Here is a 13,046-nt window from a genome sequence, read left to right on the forward strand (position 1 = left end):
TGTAACTATTTAGTTTCCACAGTGTATTTTAGACTTATTGTAGGAGCTGAGCTGCAAATTCACTGATTACACTCAAATACACAATCTGAACTACATTTAGGACACATGCATCAACACACACACAGTTATCACAACAGGAAGAAGAAAAGAGACTGAAATGAGACAAACGGTCTCTAAAGGGTTAATAACAAACAGTCCCTAAGCGACGTGAATGCAGGATTTGTCCCACAGGCTCGCTGTGCCTGATGGTCCCTGAAATGAGTCCATGTAGACTTTGTGAGTTGGTGGTTTTGCGGTTGTGGTACATTAAAAGTGAAACCAGTTCTGCATGAGGAGCTGGACTGGTTTTGGAGTCTGAGCAGCGCAGTCTGAGCTGCTGCTGGATCAGAGCTGGTGTCAGTCCGAGTTTTCGGACGGTGTCGGTTCATCTCGTTGTGTGGTGGTAAAGTGAGGTTTGAGGTGGCTGTTTGGACCCAGAAGCTGCTGTTTTGTAGAGGTCCTCTCCTCAGGTGGGTACTTAGTGGATTAAGCGAGAATGGGGATCAGGGACTTGGGCTGTTTTAATGGAAAACAGCGCCGGCTGCTTATATTGTGAACAGCGTGTCGGCTCGGTCTGCAGATAAGAGGATTAACTTTATCTCAGAGCAGGAAGCGGCCTCTCCTCCTCGATGCTCGGTGATACCGGTGACTGACGGGCCTCCGGGAGGGAGACACACCTGCAGTTCATTTGGATTATTTCCAAATCTCTTACCTGAAAAAGTCTACCAGACCCTGGCAGTGTGACTGCAGCTCAGTGTGTGTGAGCAGCCTCTGCAGCGTGCAGGGAGGATGTGCTCTGTTTGGCATGCGGCCACAGTGTTTGTGCTGAGATGGACCAGTGACCCAGCCAGACCACTGGAGGTCAGCAGCACCGTGTGTGTGGGACTCTGCGTGTGTTTGTGTGTGTGTTTGTGTGTGTTTGTGTGTGTGTGTGTGTGTGTGTGTGACAGAGTGTGTGTGACACACGGTGTGTGTGTGTGTGTGTGTGTGTGTGTGTGTGTGTGTGTGACACAGAGTCACACACACACACACACACACACACGGCGAGCAGGGCGTCTGCAGAGCTGCACTGTCACTGTTCAGTCACATTTACCACAGACCACAGAGCTCTGCTGTGGTGTGCACAGCCTCTGAATCTGTGAACCTCAGAGCTGTTAGTTAGTGTCCAGCTCACAGAGAATAAATCCCCGGGTTTAACGGCACTGCAGTTAAAAAAAAAAGAGTAGCATAACAACAATACTGTAGAAAAAGCTGCAAACAGAACGTGTGGAGGTGTGACACCTGAGCTGGAGCTGTGGAGCTGTGTCAGCTCCACTGTTGTTGAATTAATTCAAATGAATTAAATGTTAGTTCTCAGTCATGAAAACTTGATTGTAAGGAGTTCCTGCTTTCCTTCAGAGTACCTGCCAGCTGCTGTAAGACTGGATAAAGAAAGAAAAAAGACGCTCCCCCTCACAGGTTTAAATCTGCTGCCAGCTGAGAGTACAATGCACTCAACACCTCCATATACATACATGTATACACGCATACATTCTCTTATTATTATATATATACTGCATGTATATATATAGAGAGAGATATATGATAAGAGTTGAGAGAAATGAGCGCTGTGCACAGGTATGGCTTCGTGGTGGAGCTGAGTAAGCAGCAGTGGGACTCCCGGGCTCAGCCTCAGCGCCGCAGCTCGTTAATAACGTCCACCATCCATCAGTGTGAAACTGCGGCTGCAGCGCAGCCAGAGCGTCAGCCGGCGAGCTGCTGCTGACTCACGCCGCCTCATCACAGCCTGGAACCGCGGCTCGAGCCGCTGTGGACCGTCCTGTCCTGACGCACTTTAGATAGAGCTGCTGATGAAGGGCCGAGGCCCAGAGACGGATCAGACGCTCCGACGCTCACGCCAGAAGGACGCACTTAACCCTTTGAAACCTGGTGCAACATCACTTTTCTAGTGCTGCTTTCAGGCACCTTTCACAAGTATTGAAAGCTTTGAACCTTGAGCAAACTGATGCGATTTCTTTCAGAAAAATGGGGAAAAAGACAATAAGCAACTTAGTAAGACATGCTCTACAAATAAGAGAAATAAGTAGATTTAAAAATATATATTTAAAAAAAAGTAGGAAAACATTTTCAAGGAAAAAATGAAAAAAGAGAGAGAAAAACTTTATTTCTTATTATCATAACATATTTAAAATGATGTTACAGAATTATTATCATTTTTAAATGGTTTTCTTTGTCTCTTTATTTTTCTTTTTGTTTTTATTTTTTGTAATACTTTATGTGTAATTTTCTTTTTTACCTTTTCTTTTTGCTAGTTTTTTTGCTAACTTTGGGTCATTTTTTCTTTTGTTGCCCATTGTCTGCTTTTCGACAGATATCAGGCCAAATTTCTCCAGTTTCAACGGGTTAATCACCCTGCATCGTAAGTGTTTGTCACTCTTTGTGTGCCAGCCTGTATCGAGCACAAACAGTGCACCATGTGACCAGAGGGAAGCTTGAAGGGTCGTTTTTCAGTCCTGACCCTGTTTTTCCAACTTCTTGTCTTTGTGACTAATGAAATTGGTTCATTATTGAGCGAGAACGCTGCAGCTGGCAGCAGCAGCGATATTCAGTCTGTATTTATCATAGTCACGTATTTAGAGTCATGTAACCGTATTATAACTAGAGTGCTACTCTGGTAAGGTGCAACTGACTTCACAGGTTCAACACGCTTCACCAAAATTCATAAAAAAAAAAATCTGGAGGAGTAGATGAGTGACAAGCTGCAGCGGCAGCAGTGTACACTTCTTGTTTCCTTGTTTTTAACTTTTGATTTTGATTTATTTATTTTTGCATTTTGCAGGTTTCAAAGGGTTAATATCAGTTTTTATTGATCAGACTCCACATGGTTGATGGCAAAATGAACGGTGGCATTTTGTGGTGTAATAAACCAGCTGTGGTGTCTTTGAGACACAGTGATTTAGCTCCTGTCTCTCACACAGAGACGCAGCTGTCCTCCCTGATAACGTCCTTGTCATTTCCTGTGACGGAGACACCTCATTGGCTCAGAGTCAGACTGGCACAGATTCCTCATGACCACCGTCACACTGGGTGGAGGCGGTGGCGCTCTGCCAGCTCACCTCGTACCGTTTTTGTTCTGTGCAGCGCCGTGCTGGATGACGCTCTGTGTTCGGATGAAAAATGATAAACTACGATCTTTTTTCTCCAGTGTCAGATTTCAGCTGTCTGCTCTGCACGCATGACGACGTGAGCAGCATCAGAGGCGTGACCTGAAGACACGAAGACGTCTGATCGTGCAGGTTCTCCTGCTGTGATTCTCATTGGTGCAGTCATTGATAATGATGGTGCCTGACGTGCTCTGACATGTTTGGGTCCTAATATTCAACAACTCACTAGTTAAACAAACAAACAAGTTTGTGTTTGTTTCCAGAACCAAAAACATGATTCTCAACAGAAAATCAAAAAGAGGATCACTGGTTGTTTTTTGTGATTGATGTGCCAACAGAGATAGTCTTTGAGGGTTTCTTTCCATGTCGTTTGACAAAAGGGTTTATGGGATGTGACCTTAATATTGAGAAAAAAACTCAACATGACCTCTGAACTCCTTCCTGTACTCAGTGTGTGTGTGTGTGTGTGTGTGTGTGTGTGTTTATACTGGCAGCTGCAGCATTAATCCGTCACCTGACGCTCTTTGTTTCAGACTGATGAATGATGTCAAATAACAAAAACACTGCCAGTTTCTTTAGAAATGTGCAGGAAAAAGGCAATGAACAACTTGGCACGAAATGTCACACAAAGTTTTTAGAAATTAGTAAAAGGTGAAAGGTAGAAGTTGTTTTCTTTTAGAAATTCTCAGCACTTTTTCGGGTCATTTTTTTACCTAGTAAATTTGTATTAATTTCTTTCTAATTTTTGGGCCATTTTTTATGAGGTTGTTTGTTGCCTTTTGCTTGTGTTTTTGAAAGAAATATAAATAATATTCTCAGGTTGAAAAGGAATGAAACCTGTGAGCTAGTGGAGACGGTGCAGATTTAGAAATATTGAACACAAGAATATGCAGATGGTACAGTGGGGGATTTAGTAAACCTGATGGATTTGCAAACTCCAGTTGAGTGCGAAATAACGGTGCAAATCTGTACTGGCCAGCAGGGGTCTCCAGCTGCGCGAGCAGATGTTGCACTGGGTCAGTCTCGGCTTGGTTCTGTTTTTTTTAGTTTTCTCACGTCCTCACGTCGCTCTCTCACAGCGTCTGTGTCGCACTTCATTGTCTGTGAACAGCAGACTGAGCGCCGTAAACGGCTGGAACTGCACAGAGGCTTTCTTTGTCTCGTGATGGTTGTCTGTCTGTCCCACTGTCTGTCCAGCTCACTGTCCCTCTGGCTGACTGTCTGCTGCAGGAGTCGAGGACTCTCTGGCTGTCTGTGCGTCCACTGCGGCTCCACACGAGTCCATCATACGTGCGTGTGCCGTGTTTTCAAGAAAAAAAAAACACAAAACGGCCAAGAAAACCAGTCAGATATTTCCCACTTCTTTTATGATCATATGATATATTCATTGTCTTCCATGTTTTTTACTCTAAAGAGGGTTTTAATTTCAATATTTGACATAGATAATCAAAGCTTTTCTCTGGACAAAAGAAATCTCATGTTTTATGTTATAATAAATACTTGGGCAAAATAAAATTGTCCGTCTTCAATATTAGTTAAACGTGACTCCGAGTGGCGTTAAAAAGCCTTTAAATAGTCTTAAATCTAACTTGACTTGAGCTGCAGGAGGTCTGCAGTCAGTATTTGCTTGTTTGTTTTTCTTACAGCTGCACCAGTTGCTTTAAGACGAGTTTCAGGTTCACTTTCAGTCTCTGAGACGTCTTCTTCCAGCATGCAGAATGCAGTAAACTTCTTCAGACAGTATTTGCTGAAACTGTGAAATGTTGTGGGCCAAGAAATCTCAGCAGATTTCATTGATGCAATTAAAATAAAGTGAACTGTTGTGAAAGAAAGACCATTAAACTTGTTGCTGGCCCATTGGCTCAGTGGATAGAGCGGGTGCCCCAAGTATGGAGGCTAAGTCCTCACCGCAGCGTCCGCGGGTTTGATTCCAGCCTCGGCCCTTTGCTGCATGTCATCCCCTCTTTTTCCCCCGTTCACGCTTCACCTGTCATATGCAATAAAGGCATGAAAAGCCCAAAAAATACAGCTACAGCAGCAGCTACATTGACTGTGACAGGTCACCTAGTGGAAATAGCATGTATTTCCTCCATATGCCAAATATGGTCAAAATGACCTCATCAGGTGGAAAATAGTCAAAATGACAAATTCAGAGTCAAAAGGCCAGAATGACACCCAGAAATAATACAAGTCCTGTTTTTCTGCTCTGATGGCTGTGGGATCAAAAATGTCAGTTTGAATGGGTTTCAATGGAGCATTTTTGGACCTGAACAGTCTGAATGTAACTATTCAGTTTCCACAGTGTATTTTAGACTTATTGTAGGAGCTGAGCTGGAAACTCACTGTTTCATCTCACATACAAATCCATCTACATGGATTCTGTTCGTATGGCATACATATCAGTTTGTGGGCTTTAGTTTTTGATCAGGAAAGGGTTAATGGATGTTAGGTCAGACGGGCAGCCGTCCCTGCAGGTCAGTGTGAGCAGCTACATCATGTGAGGAGAAGACTCTGACCACAGAGCTAATTGGCAGGTGAGGGATTGTGGGAGTTGGAGTTCTCTGCAGGATCAGGTCCGTCCCGGCTCGGGTGGAGGTCTCTTCAGACTCCGTGTTTCTGTGTTTGATGTGTTGCAGAGAAGAAAACATCCTCTCTTTGCAGCGATGTTGTGAAAGATTCATGTGGACTCTGCAGTGATTCTAACAGCGGGCCAAACTCTGAGCCCGGCTGTGGACGAATGAAGCATTGAGAAGATGTTTAACTGTTGCCTGTCCTCCTCCTGTCCTCTGCTGCAGGTCGGCTGTATGCCATGCAGACCGGCATGAAGCTGGACAGTAAATCGCCAGAGTGCCGAAAGTTCCTCATCAAGCTCATGGACCAGCTGGAGACGGTGAGTCCACCTGCTTCGGTCCTGTTTTTATCGCAGTAATGTGATGAAAATGTTCACTTGGACTCAATGATGACCTGTTTAAATTTTGGTGGTCAAAGGCCAAAGGTCACTCTAATCTCGGGTGTCTGGTTTTTGTGAACAGGATATCTCAAAAAGGCCTTGAGCAGGTCTAAAGTCGTGTAACAGTGAAGTGAAGCGTCCATGTTTTCGAAGACGTGGATGAAAAGTGACCGCAAAAATTCAGGAGACAGTAATTCGAGTTTTAAAAATAAAATGAAACAGATTCATTTTAGATCATCTTAATCTGTCGAGAATGGACCCGAGAGAACGAGTTCTGGAAACACTTGACTAGAAAACCACCTCTCTGTGGGGGATTTACAGCTTTGTGTTTGGTGTTAAAATGACTCTGATAAATGTTCCAGCTCCTGAAGACTAAAAGGACTTTAAAATAATCGCAGGGACGTCTGGGACAGAAACCGGCTGTTTGTAAGAATCTCACTTGGTTTCATATTTCTTCGTACATGTTGGGCCGAGTGTCCGCTGAAATATTTAAAATGTCTCATAAAGAACATAAAGGTGTGTCTCTGTGCAGAAACACACGCCTGATCTGAAACACACCATGAAGGGCTCCTTTGTCACACTGCAGAGCTCTACTGCTACTACGGACACACGCGCACACACGCACTCACACACGCCCCACCCCAAAAACCAACCACTGCACACCCCACCTCTCAGAGTGAGTGTGTGCACGTGTGTGCGCGCGTGCGTGCGTGTGTGTGTGTGTGTGTGTGCGTCGTCTCAGAGGTTTGAGGTTTCCGTCCAACCGTGCTGTTTCTCCATCGCCCAAATTGATCCTAAGTTTGGAGCGTTATTCACGCCCCTCCCCTTTAATTTGCAAGGACACCGTGCGCAATAATACACCTAAAATCCAGGTTGCATTCATTAGTTCTCCAACCTTACAAGTACTCTTTATTGAGGCTGGGTATAACTTAAAAACGATCATACCTGTACCCTTAACACCATACCAGTACCATCAGAGTACTTCATCCAGTACCCAGGATGGAGGGGCGTGTAGTACAGCTGTACCTTTGAACTTTTGGCTGGTATCTGTGCGCTGGCTGGCTGAGGGAGTCTGTGGACGACAGCCGGAGGAGTCAATACTTCTCTAAAACATGTTTAGATGATGATGATGAGGAGGCCCGTCTTTTTCCCGGTGAGGATAAATGTGACAGCGTCCGTGAGGTCTCACTCCTCTCTGCGCTGGCATCGGACACGCGTTTACGTAAGCTGGTACACAGGGGCCACACTAATTAGATTTTATGGAGCTGTTATGATGAGGACAGGAGGACGGGGAGGACGGGGGGGGGGGGGGGGGGGGGACCAGAGGAGGTGAACGAGCTCCCAGTGTCCCAGCGGGAGTCCAACAAATGAGGCTTTTATCCAGAGACCGAGAGGAACAGAAGGAGAGCTGATGGAGCTGCAACTCCCAAAACAGCCACAAACCAGTTTCACTCTCACTGTCATTTAGACGTGTTTTTAAAAACGAGACGCCGACACGTCAGAGGAGAGGAGGTGGGGTGGGGGGGGTAGGAAGTCCCACAGTGATGCTGGACTCACTTTATTATTGCTGAGAGCCAATTAAAGGACACACACGCACACACACAGGTTTTACAGAGACTCCAGGGATCTTCATTACTGTCACACACAATTCACATCCGCTGCTTTGATGTGTGTGTGTGTGTGTGTGTGTGTGTGTGTGTGTGTGTGTGTGTGTGTGTGTGTGTGTATGTTTGTGTGTGTTTTTTGTGCATACGTGTGTGTGTTTGTGTGCGTGTGTGTTTGTGTGTTTTTGTGCATACGTGTGTGTGTTTGTGTGCGTGTGTTTTTGTGCATACGTGTGTGTGTTTGTGTGTGTGCGCGCGTGTATGTGTGTGTGTTCTTCTGTTTCTGCTCTTAAAATCACACAAACAGATCTTGTTCATGTCCATTTGAATGAATGTTACGCCTACAGATTATTAATGGAGTCAGTTCATATATTATTATTTGTTTATTTGTTTATTTGACATGGACATACAGTAACATTGCCGTAACATTCAGACATGCTCAAGTCCCTAATTTGCAACACCTGTCCATGAGAGGTTTTCAGAAATTACAAGTTAAAATACAGAGAAAGAAGAAAAAAAATAAAAATAAAGAAGGATAAGTCATTACAAATACAGTAGAATCAGAAGTGTTGGATAAAATACAGATATAAGAAGGCTGTGAGGAGACTAAACATACATGATCCTGTAGCTGTTTTAAGTGTGGGAACAAAGTTGACTCCACACCTTTGTTCAAAGCTATGAGATTGTTTAGCATCTTTAGCTCAGTGTGTAGACTATTCCAGAGTTTTGCTCCAGTAACAGAAAAGGCTGATTGTCCAAACGAGGTTTTCACCTTGGACCGCGACAGTTTCCGTTTGCTGAGCCGCGTGTTAACTTGACTACAATCCTTAACAGAGAAGGAGCCAGACCGTGCAGACATTTAAACATCAATTTCAGATTACAGTCGCTAACAAAACTTCCAAAACTAAACATAATATGTTTCTCTAGTACATGACGGTGGTGCCATCCTACAGGTTTTTTGTCCATGATTTTTATTGTTTGATTATATAAAGATATGATCTGTTTTAAGGTTAAGGTTTTAAGTTGTTAGTGAGGCCTGGGACAGGCATCTGCAGGCCTTAAAGTTTCAATAATAATAATATCAATAATTATGACAATGACATTAATAACAATGTCAAAAAATAATAATTATTTAAAAAAAGATAATATTTTACTTTTTCCTTATAGAGCGCTTTTTAGGGTACTACACTTTACAAAAGTCAAAAAATACCATAAAATAGACTTCACTAAAACACACCATGGATCGTTTTTATTCAACTTGTGAAATATAAAATATTTACCTTAAAAAATTCATTCATGCATTCATCCACTGTCTGTAACGGCTTGTCCTTTAAGGGTCGCGGGGGGGCGGAGCCTCTCCGAGCCGTCACTGGGCGAGAGGCGGGATCACCCTGCTGTGAGTGCAAGCCTGAATGGTTTTCTTTCTCTGCGTGTCAGCCTTAAATATCGAAATGGTAAAATACAACATTCAGCTTTACGTCATCTGTCTCTGCTGCCGTATTATTCGATGCACCTGCCCAGAGTGCCGGCTCAGAGTCCGTCAGTCGGTTTTCCTTTCAGGACCTGGATCAGCTGAGCAAGACCAGCATGATCCCAAACATCCTTCTCCCAGCCACGTTGTTTCTGTTAAAATGATTTAACCCTTTGAAACTGCACAAAATATGAGGGGAAGCCAATGAGCAAAGAAAGAGATTTATGGGGAAAAAAAACAAAGAAAGAAAGAAAGAATATTCCCTAAAATTGGTAAAAACAATACAAATCAAGATCAGCAACAACAAAAAACACAGAAAAAAAACAAAAGAAAAAGAAAGTTTAAAAAATTGCTGAAATTATAACTATTCTCTAACATGATATTAAATGTGTAATTGTGATTATTATAACATTATTTTTCCCTGGCCTTTTTTGAAAAAATAATTTTCTAAATTCATTTGTTTTTTTTGCAATTTGTGACACATTTCTGGCAAAGTTGCTCATTGCCCTTTTTCCCATGTTTTTGAAAGAAGTCACACCAATTTGCTCAGGGTTTAAAGGGTTAAATGCTTGTGAGAGGGGTCTGAATGCAACACAAGAAAAGAGATGCAGGCTTCAGGTTTCAAAGGTCCAGAAAAGTTTTGGGAATTTGAGTCCAAACTTTTCTTTGTGGCTACCTTTCAGTACACAGTTGTTACACACACACGCACACACACACACGCACACACACACACACACACACACACACACACACACACACACACACACAGACGAACAGAGCTGAGTATTTGGTCTTTAGGATCTTGGGGTTGTCCTGATGCAGAGCAGCAGCTGAGCTGTCAGTGTCTGTATCTGTGGGAAGGTTTTCCTCTGAGCTGCTCTCTGAAACACGGGGAAGCCCTGAGGTCAGTTTTCACGGTCTGTGTGTGTGTGTGTGTGTGTGTGTGTGTGTGTGTTTGTGTGTGTGTGTGTGTGTGTGTGTGTCTCCTCATCGAGTGTTTCCAGTAGCTGTGAGTCATTTCTGCAGAGTCCAGTCCAGCCCAGGCTTCGCCCTCACTGGGATGCTGGAAAATCTTGTTTTTTTACTGGTGTAAGAATCAGTTGAAATTGAGGCTTGGAAACCACCGTCACCGAGCAGATCCTGCTAAATTTAGAGCTGCGGAGCTTAACGTCTAAAAATGCATTTACATTTTATTTTAACGGATTTCTGACATAATGAAGGTGATATTTTAATGGTCTACCGCAGTGATACTCAACTTATGGCCCGCAGGCCAAATCTGGCCTCTGATAGGGCCCCAAACATTTTCTAATTGACAATAAAGTGATTTACACTAGGAATAGTTTTTGTCCTTTTAATATCCATAAGGTGCCAGAGAGCATAAAACAGCATCAAAATAGAGCCCTCACACCCCCCTGATAGAGGACACAGCTGGGACACTAATGTCCTAAAATACTAGAAATATTCTAAAATCATCGAAATGCTCCCCCTCCAAATGTCCTAAAATCCTCAAAAATGTACTAAAATACTAAAAATTCCCAAAGTCCTGAAGATGTCCCAACATCCTAGAAATGTCCTCAAATGCCAGAAATATTCTAAACTTCTTCAGAAGTCCTAAATTCCCATAAACATGCATGGATCTGCTGTGAGTGTCCCCTGGCCTCCTGTCCCTTTGTGGACAAAGAAATGGGAGTGTCCCCAGTCTGTTGAACTGCCCCTGTCAGGGTGGTGGTGAAGCTGTCTCTCTGCTGTCTGTCTCCGTCTCTCTGATTGTCTTCAGTGTGGCCGGTGAACACTGTGCGGTCTGGCTGCTGTGATTCAAAGGGTTAATCTGCTCCTCTCTCTGTCTGTCTGTTCAGATTAAATTGGCGGCGTGGCTCTGTTGCGCTGAGCTTGTGTCTGCTTCGCTGTGATTGGTTGGTTTAAGGAAACATCAAAAATCCAGACTGTGTCCAGCGGGGTGTTTTCCAAAGCGACCAAGGAATGTCCTGGTCTGAGGACAAACATCAGTTCTGGGCCAGTCTGGGTGTTTTCGGCCGGTGGCTGTGGTCGGCTCAGTGTGAGAGTCTTGCATTGCGTTCAGCACTGTTGCAGGGTGTTTGTGCGCCCTGCTCCGAGGAGAGGAGCGCAGAGCTCAGTACAACCACGCTCGCCACAAAAGCCTCATTCCCGCTGCACAACAAACCCGCCCTCTGTTTTTCGAATGTCATGGGAATGCACGTGATCGGCATTCACACTCGGGTCACGTGACTCTGCAGCAGACACGGGTTTTTATCGCCTCTGCTCCGATCGGCATTGATGGGAACACAACACCTGCATGAATGCGGTAATTTCAGTGCCTTAATTGGTGGGATGCAACGGCGTGATGTCACTAATGACTGTCCGTGTCCTCTGAAGCAGCACTAAGACACCCCGACTCTGCCGCCTCTTTATTTCTGTATTTTCCATTATTGCTCTCCGGCCTTTACACTTAAATTATAACTGCTGATTAGTGACCCTCAGTTCTTCAGTGAGCGCTTATTCTTTCTTGTGTTTTAGTACACAACTGATTCTCCAGGTTCTTTTTCCTTCTCTGCCTCCCTCCGTCTGAAAACACTCATGTCGGATTTCTGCTTTATACTCACTGCATTACGCTAACTCCGCTGCCTCTCTCTCTCTCACCCTCGCCCCCCCCTCTCTGTAAAGCCCTCTGAGGCAAAGCGTGTTTTCTGAAATTGGGCTTCATAAATAAAATTGACTGGACTTGTTAGTCTGCACTGAGTTTGACAGGAAGACGTAAGAGACAAATAAAGAGAAGAAACCACTGAAAAGTTCTCAAAGACCTCTGATCCTGCTGCTGTTTACCTGTTCACCTGCCTGTCTGTGACATCACACCGACACACCAACAGGACTACACACACACACACACACACACACACACACACACACACACACACACAGAGTGAACAGTGTGTCTATCCAGGCTGGTTCAGGAGAGAGGAGAGAGGGATGATGGTGTTTAATGGAAGAGAGGAGTCACAGTCAGAGTGAAGGTAAAGGGCTGAGATGGAGGAGCAGTTGGTGGTTTTTGGTGCCCACTAAAGCGAGGACGCTTCACTGGAGTCCAGATGACGGAGACATTTTCTAAATGCTGTGAATCAAAGGTCTGCCTCCTCTCAAACTCCTCCAGGTGTCTGTGTTTATTTCACCTCGTACAGCACGCAGCTTCACCGCGGCTGTCCTCACGGCGGCTGTCCTCACGGAGGCTGTCCTCACGGCGGCTGTCCTCACAGTAATCATGCTGAGATGACACGAGTTCTCTGCATGTTTCTGTCAAAAAATCCTCCTCATCGGCCACAACGCTCACATCGTGTTAGACAGAGTGGAATTATTGCACCAGTCCGTGTCAACATACGGTAACTACCGTAATAATGACGATAATAACGATCTATTGTGTGTGTAGCACAAGTCACCGAGTCACTGTCCCGACTGACCCGGTAAAGTGCTGACGATGAGGGACATCTGTGTTTTCCAGATGAAGAAGGAGCTGGGTGACAATGACTCCATCAGTCAGGAGGTGGTTGGAAACGCCCACATTGAGAACTACGCCTTAAAGATGTTCCTGTACGCCGACAACGAGGACCGATCAGGACGCTTCCACAAGTAAGGGCCGCAGCCCGGCTGACATGGACACATCATGTGGTCCACTTCACCTGTCCGTGTCCGTGTGTCTGTCTGTGTCTGTGTGTCTGTCTGTGTGTGTGTGTGTGTGTGTGTGTGTGTGTGTGTGTGTGTGTGTCTGTCTGTCTGTCTGTGTGTGTGTGTGTGTCTGTGTGTCTCTG

General features: G+C 44.6%; 1 protein-coding gene across 2 annotated transcripts in view; it reads left to right on the plus strand.

Annotated features, from left to right (window-relative positions):
• Positions 1-13,046, plus strand: part of vta1 (vesicle (multivesicular body) trafficking 1) — a 36,047-nt gene that overhangs the window by 2,726 nt on the left and 20,275 nt on the right. For both annotated transcript variants that reach the window (XM_042503198.1, XM_042503200.1), the window contains exons 2-3: positions 5,999-6,093; positions 12,740-12,867. In XM_042503198.1, the coding sequence (XP_042359132.1) occupies positions 5,999-6,093; positions 12,740-12,867 (223 nt within the window). The remainder of the gene's footprint in view (positions 1-5,998; positions 6,094-12,739; positions 12,868-13,046) is intronic.

This window comes from Plectropomus leopardus, chromosome 16 (assembly GCF_008729295.1).
Source record: "Plectropomus leopardus isolate mb chromosome 16, YSFRI_Pleo_2.0, whole genome shotgun sequence".
Classification (NCBI taxonomy): domain Eukaryota; kingdom Metazoa; phylum Chordata; class Actinopteri; order Perciformes; family Serranidae; genus Plectropomus; species Plectropomus leopardus.